The sequence below is a fragment of the Nannobrachium achirus genome (genome assembly GCF_963921795.1).
Source record: "Nannobrachium achirus genome assembly, chromosome: 2".
NCBI lineage: Eukaryota > Metazoa > Chordata > Actinopteri > Myctophiformes > Myctophidae > Nannobrachium > Nannobrachium achirus.
In genome coordinates, this window is record NC_137811.1 from 63,781,518 (window position 1) to 63,805,562 (window position 24,045).

General features: G+C 41.6%; 1 protein-coding gene across 2 annotated transcripts in view; it reads right to left on the bottom strand.

The window, feature by feature from the left end:
• dyrk1b (dual-specificity tyrosine-(Y)-phosphorylation regulated kinase 1B) overlaps positions 1-24,045 on the bottom strand; it is a 167,120-nt gene that overhangs the window by 111,749 nt on the left and 31,326 nt on the right. The window contains exon 1 of one of the 2 annotated variants that reach the window (XM_080747109.1): positions 1,682-4,272. The exons of the other annotated variant lie outside the window; for it this stretch is intronic. Coding sequence (XP_080603235.1) covers positions 1,682-1,787 — 106 coding nt within the window. The 5' untranslated portion in view covers positions 1,788-4,272. Of the gene's footprint in view, positions 1-1,681; positions 4,273-24,045 lie in introns of those variants that run through there. 2 annotated transcript variants of the gene reach the window in all.

Below are 24,045 nucleotides of genomic sequence, written 5' to 3' on the forward strand. Positions count from 1 at the left end.
CAAAGCATTAATCCGAATTAAGAGTTCGGAAAGCTGCACGTCGGAAAAGACGGAACTCTCTGATGAAAAGTTTGGTGGTCGGGGAAAGTATGGACAGCTTAGAGTGAATTTAGATGTGACCAGACATATCGGTAGGCAAGAATCTCTGATTGTCTGAGTCTCGTCTGGCTATGAGATATATTGAACCAGTCTTTTGTTCCATGGCCCTTGTAGGACCTCCACAGCACAGAAAGGTCTTTTCCTGGTCATAATCCACTGAGAACTAGCAAGTACACATTGTTAGACCAAAAATCACCCATGTAACATGTTTTTTACATGGGTGGCATAGAACTGCTTGATAGTTCTAGATGGTCATAGATGGCAGTAAGAAAGCTGAAAGCGATAGGTGCAGTCCAACAGTTTAAGTGAAACACTGCATGTGCACATACTAGTATAGTACATACACAAACCCATACATGCAACAGTGCTGGCATATAACATCTATTGTTTGCATGATACTCTGGTATCTGTACTACCACATTTATAGACGAGGGATGTTAAATGTGGGTTCGATATTCGAACACTAATCAAATTGTAAGAAAGCTCAACATATTTGATTGGGGAAATGAATGCAAAGCAAATACGAAGCTTGCACGAAGAGAATGACTATAGTCCGAAAGTTGGCAAAATTCTTAAATGCAATGCAACATTTTTAAAAATGTTATAATAACATTCAAAGTTTTCAAACATCATTTTTGACAAATGTTGAAATCCTTCTTACAGGCACATCTACCATGCTTGCACTGCACTCAGGCTCACACTGCTGTGGCTACTATTGGCTGTAATAAGTGCACTAGTGATGCCACTGATTAACACAATGAACTACAAACACTGGAACAATAAGCTAGTTTTACTTGTTCACTTGTAAAGTTATAATTTACATGCGTGCCGCGCATGTGTGCGCACACACACACACACACACACACACACACACACACACACACACACACACACACACACACACACACACACACACACACACACACACACACACACACACACACACACACACACACACACACACACACACCATGATGTAACTCTTCTTTCAATGCCTGTTCTTGCATCCACTGCCACCATCACTTACTGACATAAAACCACTTCTATAGCTCAACAAAACACATATCTCCAACAGGAGCATAGCTAACATAACCGACCTGCATATTAGACCTGCTGCTCCACCATTTAACATCATCATGTGTGGATCTTCATCAGGTCAAGTGTATGGGAAGAGTTGGGAACAACGCACAAATTCAACCTCGTATTTGCAATTCTGACAGCTGCTGCCACATACACATCAATACAATGCTGATGCACAAACATGACCAAAAACATAGATAGTCCTGCATTGGGAAAATGTGTTTCGTTTTTGGCTTTCACCATAAAATGTGCCAAAGAAAAGCAAGGAAAACAAAACTTGAAGTGAAGTCAAGTGCTTCTGATTCCGACCACCACCTGTGTGTGAGGATATGAGGATGTTTGAGTTGTGAGTGAGTGAGTGAGTGTCTGTGTGTGTGTGTGTGTGTGTGTGTGTGTGTGTGTGTGTGTGTGTGTGTGTCTATGGGTGTGTGTGTGTGTGTGTGTGTGTGTGTGTGTGTGTGTGTGTGTGTGTGTGTGTGTGCGCACACGCGCATGAACTGACTTTTGTTGTTCTTGCGGAGCAGGGCCGAGCTGGACCAGAGCTCCGATTGGCCTATCCTGCTGGAGGGCGTGGCCTTCTCCTCCACCGAGGACGACGTGATCACCATGGAAACGTTTGGCGGTTGGTCGATCCGGCGAGGAAATTCTGTCAATCAAAGCGCTGTGTGTTGATGGGTTGGGCAGAGCCGAGGGGTTCAGGTAGGGGTCATTTAGGCGTGCTGTAGCGTTTCTTGTTTTTTTTGCAATCCTTAAGTCACACTCTGACAAAGCTTACATCCAATCAAATCACTCAGTCCTGAAGTGGTGGGGAACAAACCAACCAATCGAAAGGCACCGTCTCCTCTGGCTTCTTTTTTTGTTTTATTACTGTGGTTTCTAAGGCAACCGACCGGCGTTCAGGCAGCTTGTCTGTCTCTCTCTCTCTGCAGTAAAAAATATAAAGGATTTAAACTCTGTCTTTTTTCTGTGGTATAACACTATAGATATAGATCTCTCTTTCTACATATATATTCTGTTTCTGTGTATTGGGGATGTAGGGGGAGATAGAATATTTGGTTAGTTAAGTTAGCTTCTTTCTAGATTCCTTTCTGAAGTTTCATGCATTGTTTTCTGAGTGCTGGAGTTTTCTAGGTCTCCAGGGTCGCTGGTGACTCAGATTTAGGTAGTCTAAGCTAGGGCCTAACGAGTATCCTAGTGTTTTTAACTAGTACAGCAAGCGGTACCAGAACTATAAGATAGCTAGTAGTTTGGTAGAACTCACTGGTTTGGACTGGAGTGGGGAGGGCTTAAGTCTTAGCAAGTAGACTCCAGTGCAGCAAGTATTCCTTAGTCATTAGTACTCCATGATAGCCAGCAATTTCAGAGCAGTTCCAGCCTAGCCTTCTTCAACCACTTCGGCTGGCTCACTTTGTCCAAGTTAGCTCGCTGTTGGTATATGAAGACTAAACGGTAGAAACTGCTAACCTGGCACGGCTCACCAGGCTAGTGTATGCATGCTGACCATGGTCCGGCTGGGCGAGGCGGGTGGTGGTAAGGGGGTAGAAGAGGAGGAGGAGGAGGTGGAGGGGGTTAGAGTTTCCAGCCGCCTGCCTTTACCCCATCCCTAAACCCTAAAAATAGATCCAATTTACTGGCGCTTTCTTTCTGCGAGGGTGAACTGGCCTGGGCACTGGGCAGAGTAGGGCAAGAGGGTGGTAAGAGAGCAATGTGATCTGTTGGCTTAATCCACTGACACACACACAACAACCTGCACGGCGGCCCCGAGGTTCCACGGCCCGTGGGAGCGTCTGTCTCTCTCTCTCTCTCTCCGCTGCTCTCTTGCTGCGTTCAGCTCCCCTTCCCCCGCCTACAGATGTCAGCTGCTGGCCCGAGCTAAACACTAGCTGCCGCTAGGAGGGGGAGAGGGGGGCCGGAGAGTTGAGAAGAGACCCGACAATAATAACCTCAAACGCAGGATTTCACAATGAGAAATGTTGTCCCCTGTCACTGAGCGGGGGGAGGGGTGTGGGGGGTCCGGTCCAAAGTGCTGATATTGCCCAAGCCCAAATAGCGACTTCCTCCGATAGTTTGGAATTAAACTAGTTCCTCCGGTTGGTGTTATCCAATCCAAAACTCTCCGATCTGTCACAGAGAAGGCTTTATGCAGGAGCTACAGCAGCGACGTGCGCACACGCACTTACACCGTCCGCAACTCGAACGAGCAGCCAGCCGCCTCTCTTCGTCCGTTAATAAGAGGACAAAATAAACCTTATCACGTGTGTTTGTATCCCACCATCCGAGCTATTTTCAGGTGTTAGTCTCCGGGTGAATGTTTTCTTCCTCCTCTTCTTCTTTGCAGGTTGACAACAAGCAGCAGCAGCAGCAGCGGAGGTAATTCCCACTTTCCGACTCAAACAAATGACACTTTCACTTCTTCAACTGTTTATCAAAAAATATTCAGCCGTCGCTCCTCCGCAGCACGTCGTATAGAGAACCGCCGTTTGGTTTGAGGCAATTCCGACCTGCCAAAAAACTACAAAAGAAAAGAATAAAAAGAAGAACGCGAACTCGACGGTTCAGAAACATTCATGAAACCACCAGCAACAACAACAACAATGAACGGCGCGCTCGTCGCAATAAAAAGCATAATAATCCCGTTTGGAAGTTTTGTGAACTGCCTGTCAAAAGACGGACGGACGACTCCCTGAAAGCTTCCGCCAAGTTGGATAGGATGGGCTCTCTCTCTCTCTCTCTCTCTCTCTCAACCTTCCCCGTTCCTTCTTTCTTTTCTCTCTCCTCCCTCTCTCTCTGTCCTCAGTTCTTCCTCTCGAGCCCTCTTGTCTTTTCTTTTCACCTTTTTTTCTTCTTATTTTTTGTAGTTTTTTTTTGTAGTTTTTTTTGTAATAATATAATCCTTTCCCGAGGTGGAAACCTTCGCAGGGGCGACTTTTCAGCTCATGTTTCTTCGCCCTGTATCCCCTGTCGGTAGTTCCCCGTTATTCACTGGTTTCTCTGGCTGGCGAGGAGCAGCCTCTCCCCACCCTGCCCTGCACGGACCCTACCATCCAGCCCCGGGCCGGGGAGGAATGGGATTCGGGGGGGAAATCAGATATTTCTTCCCCCCCGAAACACATAAACACACCACGGAGAAATATATACATCACGGGACCTTCTTTCATCTGTTTATTATTGTTCAGGTATAAAACGATGGGATGTGTGTCATTTAAACGAGGTGGTGAACAAGCACTTGCTGCTCCCCTCTTCCCTGGTTGCAGTGGTTTGGCCCAGGCAGGCCGCTCCTGTCCTGTCCATTTATAGTAACAGCAGGATATATATACTGGAACTTTATACACACACATAAATAGAACGCACCGACGTACTTTTAAACTATTCAAATTACGTATATGCGAAAAAACGTATAAATATATATTTAGGTGCAACTTTATAGGTCAATAGCTATTCATAGTACAGTGTAATGCACGTGTAATTGATAGACACATCATACAAGACAAAAGGGAATATTATATCTAACGGTATATCCAAAACAAGATTGAAAGACATTATCATCGTTATTACAATTTTTGTTGCTATATAAATGTTATTAATTATAATTATATATATAAGGACCAGATGTCAACAACAGATTCAAATCTGATAAAACACCATCTTATTGTTTTTTTCTCCTGAAAAGTAAAACATATGTATGAATTAATGTAATTTATTAAATGTTATGACATGTTTATTAACAAACAATATTTTAACATATTAATCGCCATTTGGAATTGGAATCTATAAGATAGATTATTGTATTTTCTGTTCAAACAAGGCCCATGCATAAATGTCCACAGTGTTGGGAATCGGGATAGTATAGCGAAACTCTCTCTAGGTTCCTTTATGGGAGTATAAACTATAAATTGACCCTTAAGTATGTAACTCTGACAGTGTACAAATGGAACCAAATGGACCCGTTAGGGTCCATTTAAGGGGAGACCTTTAAATTTCAAAGTTTGAGAACCACTGCTGTATGCATTCTAGAAGCTGTACTGTAGAGAACATTATAGCATGAGAAAGAATGTTATTAGTTGAATTATGCAGATTATGTTCTGTATGTTTTACATCTAAATAAAATGCAGGCTTGAAGTGAAGCTGTCATCGATGACCAATAATGAACCAACACATTCTAATCTACCCCTAATCAAAGCAAACAAGAGCGAGAACAAGACGTATCATCTATGTATGCCAATGTTTGAGGTCACTGTGGCAACTAAATGGCTGCACACACAGCCCAACGGCACACACAACATTAGGTTTACATGCTTTCACTAAAGAGTGAATCAATGAATGAATCAGAGATGTCACATCAATCAGTCTGGCAGCCAGCATTGTTTCTGTTCAACTTGCATCTGACTGAATGTATGCATCCTCCATAGGCTGAGGGTTTATTATTTGCAGTTTAAAACCAGTTTCTGCTGCCCTCCCAACAGACACAGTAAGGTTCATTTCGCTCCTCTCTCAGTCCTTGAAAATGATTTCAACTTTTCTGTGCTAAAGTGCGTGCACACACACACACACACACACACACACACACACACACACACACACACACACACACACACACACACACACACACACACACACACACACACACACACACACACACACACACACACACACACACACACACACACTCCTCTCCTCCCTCCTGTCTTCTCCTCCTCGTCGTGAGCTCCTCTCCTCTCCTCTCTCTTTCTCTCTATCCTCCCCCAGCATGCGCGCGCTGCCGCGCTGCTCCTACACTCTGTTGCTATCCAACGCCACGGCAGCCGCCACGCGATTGGTCCAGGCCAGCACCGTCCCTCGCTGCGATTGGCCAGGGGGCCGGGTCCAAAGGCGGGGCTACTGGGTTGGTTTCCCCGTGTTCTCTTCAAACGGCGCGAGGCAGGAATGACGCGGAAATAGTTTGAAGATGTCAGGTAGAGAGAAGAGGAGGGCTGAGTGAGAGAGGGGGGGGGGAGCAGAAAAAGCCAGATAGAGAAAGAAAGGAGAGGACAGAGAGAAAGAGATGGACGAGGAGAGAGAGAGAGAGAGAGAGAGAGAGAAGGAAAAGGGCCTCCATAAGCACATGCCTATAGAGTGGCATTCCACAGCTGAGATGGGTGACACACACACACACACACACACACAAAAAGTTGTTCGGCTGTTGCTATCCGACCGTTACTGGGCTAAATCAGGAACAAGGCTGCCTGGGAACAGCTCGGCACACGCGCCCTCGCGCGCACAGATATAAACCAGTGGGCAGCTCGTTCCAACTTGAAGGAAGAAAGCAAAAAAAACGAATTCACACACACTGTAACTAAGCAAAAAGTGCAAACACCCTACTTATACTTATTAAGCCCCATCATTGCACGGTGTTAATATTACCTGGGGGTTGTTGGGGATGACTGTGTTGCCAAGGTTGTCAGGGGTTTTAATCCAATGTAAACTTGTCATGTCTCATGCCTATAACTTGGAAATTGTACTACAATTTACCTACTGTTTTTAATCCCCACGCTTAGCATAATCTAATGTTAATGCAATTCTCCTGACATCCTTCCAAACAAGTAGACTGTTTTGCTATTGTTAATGCAGGACATACTGTACTGAAGCTGTACATTATTCCAGGATACACCTTCTTGTTCTATATTTTCCTTCTGCGTGTTGTGAGCTGCTTCTAATGTAGAGTCCATATTAACTACGTTACTGTGTCACAAAGGAGACAGAACTGCAACATAATTGAGTGTTGCCAGCCTGAGCGTCACCCCGACTGATGTAAACACAGCAGTGTATGGTGGTCATACTGATATACTATCTCTGTTCACAAAGAATGTAATAAGCTGGTCAATAGACTCAATTACTCCTCTTTCAAATGAACTAATGTGTTATCATCAAATAAACCAGCCGGACAAATAGTTATATTACATAGGTATGAAATAGTAAATAAATGGAGAGGGGCACTCTGCAGAGTGCATATCTCTGCCAGGCTGAGTTGCCTATATGGCAATGTAAAATCGTGGATTGCAGCCGTCAGGAGTCAGACCTGAGGAAGCCACAGGTGGAAATGGCATTTATAGTAGGGATCGCCAACCGTTAACCGCTAGCCGTTTAACCATTAAGAAATTGGTTTAACGGCTATGCTGACACTACTGATACTACACAGTGTCGCCACCATGTTAGCAGCCGCATGCTGAAACAATGCCCAAATTTGGAGATGAGCATGGTGATATCCACCATGGCAACATCCGCTTGCTGAAACAATGCACACATTTGGAGATGAGCATGCTGACATCACTGATACTAAACAGTGTCGCCACTATGGTAACAGATGCAAGCTGAAACGATGCCCAAATTTGGAGATGATGTCCGCCATCCGTCTGCATGCTGACATCAATCATAATAAACAGTATCGCCACCATGGTAACAGCCGCATGCTGCTGCCGTGTTACATTACATACATGTGATTGTGTAAATCCCACCTTTTCACTGCTAAAATAAATCAAATTTCTTATAGAAAACTATTTGTTGTATTTTTCTTCATCTTCCTCATTGTGTTGTTGTTTTTAATGTGTTTAACATTCTTTATGGGTTTAATTGAATTACATTTAATTGAATTCAGTTCAATTGAATTCAATTCAATTTTATCAAAGTATCAAATCATAACAAGTTCTCTCAAGACACTTTATATCAGCTACAGAGCATAGACCCGAGCAGAAACCCCACCCTGAGCAAGCGATTTTGCGACAGTGCAGGCAATGAAAAACCCCCTCTTAACTGGAGGAAACGTCAAGCATAAATAGGGCGCTTTATTAAGGGGAAAAAACCCAGTGTATTTTCCTTTTTTTAAAGGGCAAAATGGCGCATCTTTGAACACATTTCCTTCCAGGTGAAATGTGTTTTTGTGCATTCTACACAATGTTGGTGAAAAGAAAGAAAATAAAATCGAAATATATCTACATATATACACAGTAAAAGACCAACAGATACATGTACATGAGGTTAAACATACGGTGCGAAAGTGGTAACACATTTGGTAATATGGCTCAGAGTGACAAGAGTTTGTTTCTTTTATTTCTCCATGTCTTTACAAGACTTGTCTTTGTAAAGACTTGAAGAAATAAAATAAACTCACTCTTGTCACTCTCAGTGCGACCTGTCACTTGTTTAAATGTCATTGTTCTAATAGCGCACCAGAGGAGCCAGAGCATGGTGGTAACAAAAAGTTTAATTTACAAAGTGATTTTATAAATCAATAGTGGAATAAATGTACGTGTACTAATCATGATAATCATGAAACCGTTTTTTCTCTCACTATAATCATCCCACCCCTAGTGGATGGTTAATCACCAATTAGCTAACCATCAGCTACCAACTATGATAGGAGGTTTAACCTCTAAATAGAATAATAATACATAAAATAGCAGAGAGTATATGACTGTTATCGTTGATCACTATGCAATATCTCGATAATATATCTCAACAGACTGTACTAGTTTATATATATAATATAAAAAGAATATTCATACAGTAAGTTGTTCACTTTCTGGCTAAAGACTTAGCCCACAGTTCAGTTTGAACCTTTTGGTTCATGGTTTCAATTTGGTTTCAGTAGTTTGGTTCGGTAGCAAATCAGCAAAAAGAAAATAAATTAAGCTTTTTCCAAACAGAAAAATTCCAGTATGACTACATCACTGTCTGCCTTGCAACATATTTTCAAGGGAAAAATTAACTGTATGTTCAAAGAAAAACTACTTCACATGCAGCAATAAAACTTTGATGATTTAGTTTTCTCTGCATTTCTCTGATTTATGAATGTTATAATTAAAACACTTGCAAGAAGATTCCTTTTCTACGTCATGGAGTACTTTAGCCACAGTTAGTCGAGATGACAAGTGGTCAATGCAGACAGAGAAGGCTAATGATATGCTCATTTGTTCATCCGAAAAGTGTCGCTTTCCGAAAAAAGACGACTTGTCGCGAATACATGTAAATCAGCTATCTTTGGCAAGCAACACTTCACTCTGGGTTTTCTCCAGTGACACAGACAGTGAAGTAGTAATACAACATTATTAGTGTGGTTACCTATTATAGGGCAACACACTATTGTTATTGTTCCGAAATTACTGAGGAACCTTTAGCCAATGAGGAAGCAGAATTCTTGTGACGTCACCTTTATGCAGCTTCCTCATTGGCTAAAAGCAGTTTTTGCTGCTCCCTCATTGGCTTAAAGTTACCCTAAAAAGTTCTATACGTCACCTTTATGCTGCTTCCTCATTGGCTAAAAGTTACTCTATTACCATTATACTCTATAAACTAAAAGTAATCCCATTGACTTGAATGGGAAAAAGCACATTCACAATTTCCCAGAATTGCATCTTTCTAGTATCAAACCTGAAAATGCTATTCCCAGGTGCATACCGAACCGTGAATGGCGTTCACGGTTCGGTGTGAACGCCACACCGTGTTGTGTGTTGACAAAGTCTCTGTCATCATAGAGAGCAGGAGTTTAGCTAACATACTGTTTTGCATAGACATCTTACTATAAATGCGAGAAATCTCTGTGAGCGTGCGTAGATGTAATCCGCATATCTCGAGAACCGTTCGTCCCACCGGCTTCAGATCGTAACGCCTCAATGTCTATAGCTGACCTGTTCTGACATCACTTTGTTGACTGTCACCTGGATATCCATATATGAAGATCACAACACTGACCTCATCAAACCCTGGATATCCATACATGGAGACGACTGGATCATCACCTAGATCTCCATATATGGAGCTGGTCAATAGCTCTACATCTGAGCTCACAGACTCCATATATGGATATAGCTGACCTGTTCTGACATCACATTGATGACTCGACCATCTCAGCAGAAGGGTATTCATGCCAAAGCGCCCATGTGCACGCACCCATGTGTGCGACCTCGCCGCTTCTCTCCCTTAGGGCGTCTTACTGACAAGTATCCTGTACAGCGATACTCAAACTCAGGCCCGTGGGCCACTTCTGGCCCGTAGTGCAATTTTGACTGCCCCATCAATCAATCAATCTATCAATCAATTTAAAAATAAAACTTCAAATTTAAGGTATTATCTTATCTTTAATTACATAACTACGTGATTAATCATCCAGGAAGGCAAAATGGCATGCACTCATTTAACGCAGCAGAACTATGGAGTAGGGATAGGACGATAAGTGATATTATCGTGATAAAAAACACTCACGATAATCGTATCGTGGATATTTACTTTATCGTGATATCGTCCTCCGTCATGCACTGGGATCAATTCACATTTTATTTGCCGAGCTGCATATCCGGTACTACTTAAACCCTCTATGATTCCAAAAGGTACTTATAATATACGTACTTGATACAGTCTTTTTTTCACTCTCTATCAAATGTTTTTCCAAAAAATAGCCGATCTACAAGCTCACAACACGCAACGTGTTGTGAGCTTGTAGATCAGCTATTTTTTGGCAAATGTTCCGCCCCAGGATAATGGATTTTGATTATCGCAATAATATCGTAAATCGCGATTTCTTTTGTCACAATAATCGTGATATGAAATGTTCATATCGTCCCATCCCTACTATGGAGTGGAACATCAAGTCACCTCGGACTGACCTGCCTGAACCCATTCAGAGCAGCAGCAAAGATGAGCCTCAGCAAGCCCCGAGAAGTTGATGCCGACAACCGGCACTTTAACCCAAACTTTAATTTTACCATCTCACGCAAATTCAATACCACTATGTTTAATTTGCTAGAAAACAGTGTCAGTTGGTAAGATCGACAATATAAGGCACCAATGAAAGACAGAAGTTATCAAGTATCATTAATGTTGTCATTTTATAGACTGGCCCCTGGCCCCTTGCCATTTTTCTAATGTGGATGTTGCCATCTGAGTGTTTTCAAGGACCTTGGAAATGTCATAATATATTATCCATCCCTTATTTCCATCCGCATTGTTGTAACACATACCTTGCCCTTTAAAAATGGCTGCCAAAGTGCCAGGATGCCAAATTCATCCATAATAACAATAATTATAATAATGCACGCCCATGCACAGATCATGCGCCAGCTCAGGATCAAAATAATCCGTCCAGGCATTCATGAGATAGCAGCCATTATGTTTTCTTCAAATGTAAACAATCATGGCTGCCATGTTTGAAAGATGAGGTCGGTATGGGGGTCAAACATGAAATTTCGCCATCGCGATCATGCCTAGCCAAAAGTCAAAAATTTAAAAAATATATATATTTATACATATGTGTGTGTGTGTGTGTGTGTGTGTGTGTGTGTGTGTGTGTGTGTGTGTGTGTGTGTGTGTGTGTGCGCGTGCTTGTCACAGAACTTCTGGGTGCACTATACTTCGCTGCATCATTCACAGATGCATCGGAAGAGTATGAAAAATTCAACTTATACATCTTGATCACATGACTCTAGAAACGACGTGTGATGTTAACTCATTCTGTGCCAATCACGCGTATACACGTGATATATTAGCGCATCCCACAGTGCCAATCACGTATATACACGTGATTCAAAAAAAAAAAAAAAAAAAAAATTTTTGGAAAAAATTTTTTTGAAATTTTTTTTTTGGACCCCATCAAAACTAGTGAACATGATTTCAATCGCGATTTTGCATGTTTAACCCCCATACAACCCCCATACAACTCAGGTAGCAGACCTCCAAGCTCACAACAGTGTAAAACATAATGGCTATTATCTCAAGAATGCCTGAACGGATTTCCAATCGGATTTTTTTGTTTGAAAGCTGTGAACAAACTGCACAAACCCACAACAATGCAATCCAGGATTGCATTGGATTTTTTAGAGCTCATTCTTCTCTGTTTTTTTCCCATGCATGAGGTGTGCAAGGTTTAATCATGGCTAAGTTGACGAAAATAAGGCTTTTAAAATGCTTGGTAGCCAATAGCTAACTTCAAGCTAACTTCATCCTCTTCCTGTACATGCACAAAGGAAAGTGTTTAGGCAAGTCATGGCTGCAGGGCTTCTGCATATACCAACATATCTCTATGGGATTGTCTGTGGCACACTCGGCCCCCTCTAGTGGTGAAAGGGTGGCATTAAATGAGTTAAGTCACACATTGTGTGTGCAAGGTTGCATGCCAATCGGTCCAGTAGTGCCCCAGATAAGCTGCTCACAGACAGACACACATAGGGATGAACTGAGGTGAAAACATAATCCCAACCCTGGCCGTTGCGGCCTGGCGTTGATAATGAAACAAAGAGGAGGAGTGGGGGGCAAAGGTGAAGGATGAACGATGAAGAGAAAAAGACAGTAACAGAAAGAGAGAGGGAGAGGGTTACACCATCATTCATCCTCTTCTGTAGCCTCTTGCGTGTGTGTGTGTGTGTGTGTGTGTGTGTGTGTGTGTGTGTGTGTGTGTGTGTGTGTATGTGTGTTCTCTTTGAGGAAAATCAAGTTGAGCTAACTGCAGATCTGTTGTCATCATGCAAACCCAAGATAGATTTCAGCTCCTAACTATGCCAGAGAAAAAGAGACGGGGGATAGAGAGAGAGAGAGAGAGAGAGAGAGAGAGAGAGAGAGAGAGGGAGGAAGGCTGTAGACGGAGTTGAGAGTTGATCTACAGGTAACAGGTGGGGGGAGGGGTGGGGGGAGGAGGTGAACAGTGGGAGAAGGGGGGGGGGGGGTGACAAGGGATTTGCATACAGTACACCACACACCACACAAAAAGGACTGGCTGACCTACAATTGCTCTGCACTTTCTCTCACAGTGTTGAGTGTGTTGGTGTTGTTCAGTACCCCAAAGATTGGACAAGCGTTTGCACCGAGTGACACAAAAGTCAGCCAAAGTGCACCATTTATTTGCATCTATGGTGACTTGTGACATTAATTTTAAAGGCATTTGGCAGAATGCCCAATCACTGTCATTTTTTAAACAAGTCCACAAGCACTGTTCCAATGATCTGGCTGATACAGGGAGGTGTGTGTGTGTGTGTGTGTGTATGTGTGTGTGTGTGTGTGTGTGTGTGTGTGTGTGTGTGTGTGTGTGTGTGTGTGTGTGTGTGTGTGCGCGCGCGCATTATATATATATATATACACACACACACACACACACACTTATTTCACTTATAATGTATGCTTTTTAATTACCTCTCCCAGTAAAGGATTCCAAATAAGCATGCCGTTTTCTTCCTTTCTTGCACAATAACTTGTTTTGTTTTTATATATAATGTTTATTTTATATTACAATGTGCTAATAAACTAAACTAAACTATATTCGTTATACATTAAATCTTTTGGCTTTTTGCTTGATCTACGAATAGTTGTCAAATTTCCTGCAGTTCATAAACGCTTAGACTTGTTTCGTGTGGAGACTTTATGGGAAAAGCAGTAGCCTATATTTTACCAGATATGAGTAAAAAGCAGAGGGAGGAGTATCATGGAATGAGTTTATTCAGGTAAATGAAATAATCATTAAAATTAAAACCTATGTTTATGTTTAATATGAGCTTAAGAGAGAGCACAGCATATCCTTGTGTTGGGCATTTCACAGGCTTAAGAAAATATGATTACATGTCCTGGCTGCACCTAACATTGTTTGTAGTGTTCTTCACCTTTTCTTCTATAGCTTAATAACACTGAAAATAGATGAAATACAGACACACAAGTCATGTTTACTCTCACCAAGGTGTGTAAAAGAAACCCCTAACTCTTTCTTATTGTAACAAATACATGTAACACTATGAGGGTTGGCTTTCATAGATTTCCTTGCCTTAAATGACAATGCCAATATCTTTTCTGTTCAAACCTTTGTCCCTCCCACCTCCAGGTTGACAATAAACGTGTTGCAGTTAAAAAGTTCCACAAGAATCCAGTGACTATCAGCTGTTATTGACAATATTAAACTGACAATTGGTATCAGTTGCAAAAACACAGAATAATTTGTTTATTCACTTGGCTTATTCAACTGAAAACATTTAAGTTGTAAAATGCCTGGGATTTGCCTTCCAGTTTGTTACATAGCTTCCATTCCATTCCATAGCTTATGTTCTATAGTGACACAGCATATTGTAAATTCAGAAGCGGCTTCAAACGCTGCATGGTTTAAAACTGGCCTCGTTAGAGACGCAGCCCCTCTTTCGAGCTCCCTTCCTCTGCCGCTGAGCAGCTTCTCTGCTCACATAGGAAGCACTCTATTGTTATTGTGTTCAAACGCACAAACGTATGGATAAATGGGAATAAATACCAACCATCTCTCTCTCTCTCTCTCTCTGGAGAGAGAAAGTGACTGGGTTCCAGTAAATCACGTTTAGCTCGCGCCCAGACAGCGGAGATTACAACGGCAGCAGCGAGGAGGCGAACAGACTCCGGGACTCACGTGCCTTGCAGCAAAATTCCACCCGGCAACTACACACTGTACCATGGCAACAGCCCTGCCATTGGTCCCGGGTGCGTTTTCAAATGACCAATGGGAGGGCCGGCCGCGGGTGATGCTTGTTGCTAGGTAAACATGATGCGGTGGGAAGATAGGGGAGCCGAATTACCATGCTGCCACTGCAGGGTGCTTACAGCAAGGCGGAGAGAGAGAGAGAGAGAGAGAGAGAGAGAGAGAGAGAGAAGGGGAGGGGGAGAGAGAGACAGAGAGGGAAACGGTGGGCAGGAGGAGTGTTGGAGAAGGTGTCTTCGACTAACCGGCAGAAGGGGGGACTGCTCCTTTTCGCCACTCAGCGGAGCCAGAGAGAGAGAGAGAGAAAGAGAGAGAGAGAGAGAGAGAAAGACAGAGATACAGAGAAAGTAGAAAGAGGGGACAGAGACAAAGAGCAAGGGGAGGGGAAGGGAAGGGAAGGGGGGAATATATTGACAACTCTTCCCGTTTCGTCTTCCCAGTTTGGACTGGGTATACAGGCAGGAATGTTGCTTTACAGTGCTGCTCGGAGATAGGCTGCTGGCGTGGTTTCACTGCTATCTACAGGCAGAACAGCCAAATATACATATAGAGACAACAAACCTATAGCTGGGGAAGTTGCTTTCAAAATATAATCCTTACACAGCAACCGATTGCCCATGCTTCCAACGCTATAATCAATAACACTGGAATATCCAGGGAACACTCAGGACAGTTTTAATATTAAGAAATAAGAAGATTATGGACATTGTTCAGCATTCTTCACATGACTCACAAATAACTTGGTTTTTGTCATTTATTTCTTAACACGTTGGAGTTGCAATCCAATAGTAATTTAAAATAGCTAGAATTTGCTTTGAAAGATTACAAACATGTAGTAAAATACAATAAATTACACTTTAGAGACTTTAATATCCTCACTATTATCTAGAGCAGGGGTCTTCAACAGGGGTCTGGGACCCCTAGGGGGTCCTGAGAGTTACTACAGGGGCCCTCCAAATCTTTGTGTGATAGAAACGTTTTCTCACTTGAACCCTAGTGTCAATATTCTGAGATCTACAAGATCTACAAGCTCACAACGGCGCGCGCTGCGAGGCGTTGTGAGCTTGTAGATCGGCTATTTTGGCAAAGAGCATTGTGTAGAGGGAAAAAAGAGCAGACCAAGTATAGAGTGAAAGGTCAAGTTTTATAAATATTGACGGTTCAAGTGGTTAAATATCTGAAAACACAAATTGACATTAATCCAAAATATACTGACGATTGTGCTGTCAAACGACGAATTATTTTTGTTGGGCAACCCACTAAGTTAAATCACCTGTATATGTTAACATATTCATTATTATCAGTATGTGTGTCTTCTAGAGCAGGGGTCTTCAACGTTTTCAGGCCAAGGACCCCTTAGTTGAGAGAGATAAAGCAGGGACCCCCTCAACCTTTTCATAGATTCCATATAGTTTCATCATTTGATAGCACAATCAATTTTGGATTCATGTCAATTTGTGTTTTCAGATATTTAGCCACTTGAGCCGTCAATACATAATAAACGTGACCTTTCACTCTGTACTTAGTGTGCTCTTTTCTCTTCTCTACACCAAACCTCTTTGCCAAAAGTAGCCGATCTAGGCATTGTGAGCTTGTAGATCTGCTATTTATGGCAGTTCTCAGAATATGGACACTAGGGTTCAAGTTGTTAATATAAAAATCACACCCGTGTGAAGTGGAGCTGTGTGTGTGTGTGTGTGTGTGTGTGTGTGTGTGTGTGTGTGTGTGTGTGTGTGTGTGTGGATCATGTGTACCGATTTTTGTGACATTTGAAGAAAATATGTAGGAAAAGGAGCAAAAAGTGTGTTTTGGAGAAAATTCAAGATGGCGGAAAATCTATCCTGGCGCAAATGGGCGTGGCCTATATGGGGAGATGCGTCTTGACCCAAGGAATCCAGGGAAAAAAGAATTTTAATTTTCCGATCTACGGTTCAAGAGTTACGGGGCAAAACGTAAAGTGGGCCGTTATAGCGCCACCATGAGGCCGAGTGATGTAATTATTTTTCGATTCATTCTTAAAATCATTATGAATCTCCTCTCCGAGGTTTGAAACTGTAGCTCCTATGGTTTACGAGAGAAAAATACTTGAAAGTGATTTCTTGCATTGTCCCATTATAAGTCAATGGGGACAATTAAGCGTCGTTTTTTGCCGATTACGTCGGCATGGTAAGGCGGATCGGAACGAAAGGTAATAGAACACCATTCCCGGCCGAGCCGCACATTTTGATGTATATATTGCGCGAGTGGCGTAAATGGTGCGGCACTAGTTACGCGCCGAAGTCAGGCTACATCAGGCTACATACACACACACACAGACAGACCCACACAGCCACATATAGGGAGCTGCACACAGCTCCAAAAAGGAGAAAAAACGTTTCTATCACACAAAGATTTGGAGGCCCCCCTGTAGTAACTCTGAGGACCCCCTAGGGGTCCCGGACCCCCTGTTGAAGACCCTTGTTCTAAAGGCTTCAGATACCGTTTGAGCCGAGGAGCCTTGCGACTGAAATATTAATACTACAGTGGAAAGTATCTAATGGAAAATAAGATATTCTAATATTTCTGTATTATGACAAACTTGGATTCAAGTTTAATTGTTACAGGAAGAAGTAACAGGTTGTATAAATTACAATTTAGTATATGTGTCTGTTCATGTCACAAAACTAGGTAGAAAATGTCTAACCACAACCAATGTCTAATTCATGAAGCACAACAACAAAACACATGTAATTTAAAAACTATCTGAAGCTAATCATTTTGAAGATACCTACTTCTTTAGACTTCTATTTGTTTTATATACTACAACATTATGCAGTGAAGACAAAAAAGTATTAGAAATGTCCCTGACCAGAGCATTTTGACTGATACTTAGTCAAGGCTCTTTGAACGGGGCATCTAAATCTAAAGGTCTAAATTTGTTCCAAAGGACACAGTTTTTGAAGAAAAATGTGCTTGTACACATGAGCCATCAATTAGACTTTTAAACATACAAGTGATTGGTGGATGTTCCCCATGATATTCTGACAAACGTTTGAAGATCGGCCAGCCAGCTTTGCCGACGGTTTATGTTGTTGGTGCTGCCATTTTTGTTTTCCCATTCTAAACTGATAGAGTGCTCCGTCTCCTCTCTATTACATTGTCTTTGATATCACCAACCCTAAATATAAAAGTGCAGAGCTGGACCAGGCCTTTGTGGTCTAGTTCACTATACTGTGAGACTGATATAAATGTTATTAACTCATTCTTATTGGATGTATCAATGCCATTGCAGGCATTATGCCTGTCTGGTGGGATGAGACAACCAGCCTACATGCAGCAACTTTGCTAGCAGACAAAAAGCCTATGTCACTATCAGTTGTGAATAACAAACTTTGTTCTGCTTATCTCTCTGCAGCTGCCACAGTTATACGTTTAACTCTGTGCTGAATGTGCTACAGAAATCTTTCTACCTTTATTTAAAGATTTATTAAATTTGTTACAAGACCAAGAGTCTAAAGGCTTCGCTAGCTACCCCTCGACGCTGTGCTGCTCCTTACACCTAATCAAAATGGGTTGAACTGACCAAATGAGTCCCAAACAAGATACTTAAAAGGCTATTAAGTGCCTTCAAAACAGTTAAGGAAAGGCCTTTGGGTCACTAAGATCATCCTACTAATAAACGAACGAACGTCTGTCTATCCGTTGTCTCTCTGATATACCTGACATCACTGATACTAAACAGTGCCCAAATTTGGAGATGACTGACATCACTGATACGTCTGGGTTCTTCAACATTACTTCTGAGACATCCCAATCCCTCACACTGTGCACCTAAACTCTGCACATAATTCGGAGCACATATGTTCAAATGAGCAAGGACTAGTTAGGTTTAATTAGTTAAAAATCTTTGAATAGTCAAAATAACTTTTTGGCATCCATTAGTAACTAACATTACCAATCATGAGCTAACATGCTTAATGTAAGTTTGTGTACTAATGTTGCTAAGCTGTGATTGTTGTAGCAGCGTCAGCTGAGCTATGCTTGGTCTGAGAGCGCAGCAAATGCTTTTAAATGCTTTTAAAAGAATATATAAAGCATTTCTTTGTTTTGTTATACTTGCATGGGTTGAAACTAAGGTCTCAGAGGCATTTGCCTGTCAGGCATATACAGGTCATGTTCTACTTGTCCAAGGGTCATGCCCACTTGCCCTAAAAGTAAATTGTTAGAATCGTCAATAGAATAACAGTTTATTTTAACACTTTTTTTTAATTAATTCTGAGGATGTGAGATATGGACATACCTCAATATCTATACAATGTGACTTCTTTTAAATTCCCCAGACATTTTGTGTTGTGTTCTGTTTATAGCGAACTATAGACTTCCCTACCCAAACGCACTTGCCCCCCGTCAGGCAAACTGAAAGCAAACTTTTAACTTATGTTTTAACGTTTTAAGTACTTGCCACAGGCAGTCGGGCAACCGTTAGTGTCAACCCCTGACTCCTAGGCTTTTATGCCCTCACATGATTTTAATGTCTTCTTCCTTGAGCTTTGTCAAGTGTTTTATACAAAATATTACAAATAATTTACCCTGATTGTAGCACTTTGAGATTTTGTGCACTATATATAAAATAAAAAATAAAAATAAAATATTATATTATTATTATGTTACTTGGAAAATACTCTACACTACAGTCTACTGTATGTCTACACTACAGTCTACTGTATGTCTACACTACAGTCTACTGTATGTCTACACTACAAAAGGTATATTCAGGGGACATACTGAACATATATGACCAAACACTGTTCTAGAAAGCTAGTTTCAGCATTTAAAAATGCTGTTTACCATTAGTTTTCATTGCAAGGTGGGTTTTCTTTTAAGCTAAATTTCTTATTTGCATCGCTTGACAATTCCTTTTTTTTAGTTTACATCTGACTTTCATAATGGCGGAAATGTCTCTAAAGAGTTTGGTTTCTGTGCGGCTGCTGTAACAAAGCAAACTGACAATAGATAGACCCCTCCCATCTCCGCTCAAAGCTAACTCGGTAGAAATTGTATTTTTTTCCGCCTCTACAACTTGTTAATGGATAGAATATCGGAATACAATAAGAAAAGCACTCCTCTGAAATTCCTCTTTAAAGGGTGCATAACTATGTTTCCTATATATTCTGTTATCACACAGTATTGTCCCATTGTGTTGCAGCAGTTGCAGATTTATAATTCAGTCCCTAACGGGACGTAACTCTGGCGGCGCTGAGTCGGCTCAGGCGGACTTCGCAACACTCGACTTGCTCGCTTTAGCTCACTCGGCGGTGTCTCACGTGGCTCAAGTCCGCTTGAGACGGCGAGCGCCTCCGTCGCCTCAACCATAAACAAATGCTCCAGCCAAAAGCTCCAAAGCCGTGAGGGGCGTGAACGTTTTACACTAACCCGGATCCACTCCTCGCATTCGAGTTTGCATTATGTAGCTAGCTAGCTAGCCCAATAATATTAGCTGGGGCACGTCATTGTCAAGTACTATGTGCAATTTCAAAAGGAGCTATAACCTATTCCATCCACCAAAGGGGCACCGAATTGAACCAACAAGTGGGGTACACCAACAACAACAGGAATGTAAGAGGGCCCTTTGTGGAGTGGGCCTGGCCTGTGGGAAAACATGTCTCTTTAGTAAAGCGTTACGTTTCAGTATTTAAGTATCCTAAATTAAAATTAAATCTATGATTATGTCATCTTATTAACTCATACCCTGCCAAACCCGAGGAACCCGAGAATTTCGCGATGTCCCTCCCTGCCACGCCCGAGGAACCCGAGAATTTCCGCCATTTTGAAAAAAAAAATGTTTTGGGACCCCAAAAACGTTAGTAGGCATGATAGCGATCGCGAAATTGCTTGTTTAACCCCCATACAACCCCCATACAACTCAGGTAGCAGACCTCCAAGCTCACAACAGTGTAAAACATAATGGCTGCTATCTCATGAATGCCTGAACGGATTTCCATTCGGATTTTTTTGTTTGAAAGCTGTGAGCAATGTGGACACACGTGGTGCATTATCTAGGCATGGGTGTGCATGATCCGTGCACTATGAATTACATGGAAGTCTATGGAGACGAATGGCAGTTAAAGAGTACGAAGGTATTGTTAAATGGCAGCATATGAGTTAAAGTATTTAAGCTGGTCCACCGCATTTCCTTTAAAGACTAAAACACATACCACACTACACAGAAAATGAAGATAATAAATACGCATATATTGACAGCCTAATTAGTTATTAGTAGTTTCTGGAGAGTGGGATTTGTTTACAAAATAGAGCTTGGTATTAGGGATGGGACGATATGAAAATTTCATATCACGATTATTGTGATGAAAGAAATCGCGATTTATCAAAATCCATTATCCTGGGCGGAACATTTGCCAAAAACTTTTTTTTAGTAAAGACATTTGATAGAGAGTGAAAAAGAGACAGTATCAAGAACACATATAATAAGTATGTTTTACCAATAGAGGGTTTAAGTGGTACCGGATATGCAGCTCGGCAAATGGTGAATTGATACCAGTGCATGACGGAGGACGATATCACAATAAATAAAAAATCCACGATGCGATTATTGTAACTCGTGAGTGTTTTTTATCACGATAAATGATAATATCGCGTATCGTCCCATCTCTAGTAGAGATGGGGTGTTAAAGAGACAGACATTTGCATCTTGGAGAGAAAGGAACTACTTATTTTATTAGCCAAAACACTCAATCACTCATCATCGCATAATCTATGTCACTATGGGAGGGAGAGAACGCTGGTTAATTTGCTATTTTCCAGCTAATTGTCCTGTGGGTCTATCCACAACTTTGAGAGGAACTTGTTTATTATTTTAAGCCACAAATCGAACATTTCAATTGAAATCTGTCATATCCTATATTATAGGATAAGACAGTAACAGATGTGATACTACTTGTGTAACGATGTCAACACCCAGGCCTCTTCTTTGAAACCCAGCAAACCAACATGAAAATAATACTTTGCTTCGGAAAAACCCTTTTTTTGTGGCTCATTCATTTTTACGTGTAGGATAGATACAATGGAGTTGAGGTCAGTGGTCTTCATGTAAGGCGGGTAGTGACCGTCTATTGTTACGTAGCCTTCAAACTAATCTGCTGGTGAGGCGCAACAGTTAACAAGACAATTACAGAGAGTGCGCTCAGATCAGTGAGAGGGGCCAATACACAAACATTCGTGTGACCTGACAAAGAAATACAGGTATATCGTCGTTGTCGGGTGGAAACCTTGTAAGTCCAAAACCGTTTGTTTTGTATTTATCATTTTAAAAATGAGTTAAACTAGTGAAAACAGCTGATCTACAAGCACACAACTCTGTTTTCACTACTTTTGTGCGATGGCCTTATGATGAAAGCAGTGCTTTACTTTGCGAAACAATGTACAAATTTGAAACTTGGAGATACGAGGTTTCGACCCGACAACGACGATATATTGCTGAAACCCCGTTCCGGCTGTAGTGGTCCAAATCACTGGCTCACTCCCACGTGCCTCACCAGCCTCAAGGTCTTGCCATTGGCATACCTGAGTTTTTATCGAGTGATGTACAAATGGCAGCGATAGGGGGCGTGGTTTGACACTGGGAACATAGTAGAACCCTGGAAACACAGGATCCTGGAAATGAGGGCTGCAATCAGGGGCGTCACAAGGGGGGGAGAGTAGGGCCCAAGGTGGAGGGGCTCTAATTATTTTATACTTTAGCTATTGAAAAATAGCAGATATACAAGCTCACAGCACGGCACTGAGTGCTGCGCTGCGAGCTTGTAGATCTGCTATTTTTGAAAAGTTGTGAAAATGTGTGCAAATCTTTGAATATATGTATTTTTTAAGCGAACATATGTAACTCAAATATTTGCTTCTGGGGGGTCCCTGGAACTAAATATTTTGATTTAATCCGTGAGCAGGCCGTGTTTTTTCGATAATTTTTTTCATTGATCTTTTATAATCCTTTATTGTATTAAATCATTTTAATTTCCCCCCAAAATTAATAGAAATCAATGAAAAAACACAGCCTGCTCACGTATTCGGAGGGTGTCAGGAGTCACCAGAAAAAAGGATCGTTGAATCTATCATGGTTAAAATGGAGTTTGAAGTTACAATGGGTTTGTATAGGAAGGTCCTGGAAAGGGGGAAATGGGGGGAAATGAATATCAAATATCTAAATACTGAATGAAGAAATTCAAAAACTGTCCTGGGTGTTCCCAAAAGCCTGATTATACGATAAAAACACCAATAGTTTTTTGAAAATGAAATATCCCTTTAATAAAAAGCTATTCTAATATAGTGGCCCTGATCACAAAATGCTCAATCGTCATTTATCTTTAGATATGTATGACCATTGAGGTTATTCCAACCTCTCTCACGATCACAACCTGTTTATAGCCATGAGGTTGATAATCATATACAGCAGTGGTTCTCAACTAGTGGGTCGGGAGTCGGGACCTCCAAGGGGGTCCCCATTAAATTATTTTGGGGGGTCCCCAGATGATTAATTAATGTGCAACATTGTTTTCTCACTCAACAGTAAACACACCACCATAATATTTAAGTGTATAGAGGGTATCTGCACATTTCTAAAGTGACAATTTAAGGAGGAAAAAAAATAATAATAACAAATATTAGAGGCAGAAATTGTGAAAATAGCCAATCTACATGCTCACAACGCCGAGAAGTTGTGAGCATGTAGATCTGCTATTTTCACAATAGAACCGTGTTGTACAAAATGTAAATGTCTCAACTCTTAGTGCTCGTCAGTCAGGGTGTGCACTCCATCAGCACCTTTTTTCCCTCTACACCGTATCTGTCTGCCAAAAATAGCCGAAGCGCATGTGTCATAAAGGCTTGTATAGCCTATCTGCTATTTTTGCTGAAGATAAGACACTTTTTTTGATGATGCGAGGGAGATCCATCACCAAAGGCAGCATAGCAGTTAAGATACAGTTACAGGGAAAGAAAAAAAAGTACTGTATAGACAGCAGGGTAAAGACATCACATAAACTAGGAGCAGTGCTTACCGAGCACAGGTACGTTATTGTAGCCTCCTGGTGGCACTATAATAGGCCAATGTGAAAAGGGTGTCATGTCTTCCTCTGCCTTTAATGGCAATCGGACGCTGCAATATTGATTTGAGTCATTTTGTTCCAAAAATGTGTTTTACAAATGTCGACCTGCTGTTGGTGCTATAACAGGCCAATGTCAAAAGGGTAGCAACTGTTCCTTGACCTAGTGGGAAGGGAAAAGCAAAGTTTCACGGAAGACGCAAACTGTTTAGCCACTTGCATGCATGCCCAAAACCACTGAAATCAGTAATTAAAATTGCTAAAACTATAGAAAGAAGTAAATGAAAACATTTTAACACTCATCTTTTCTTTTCTCTAAATACA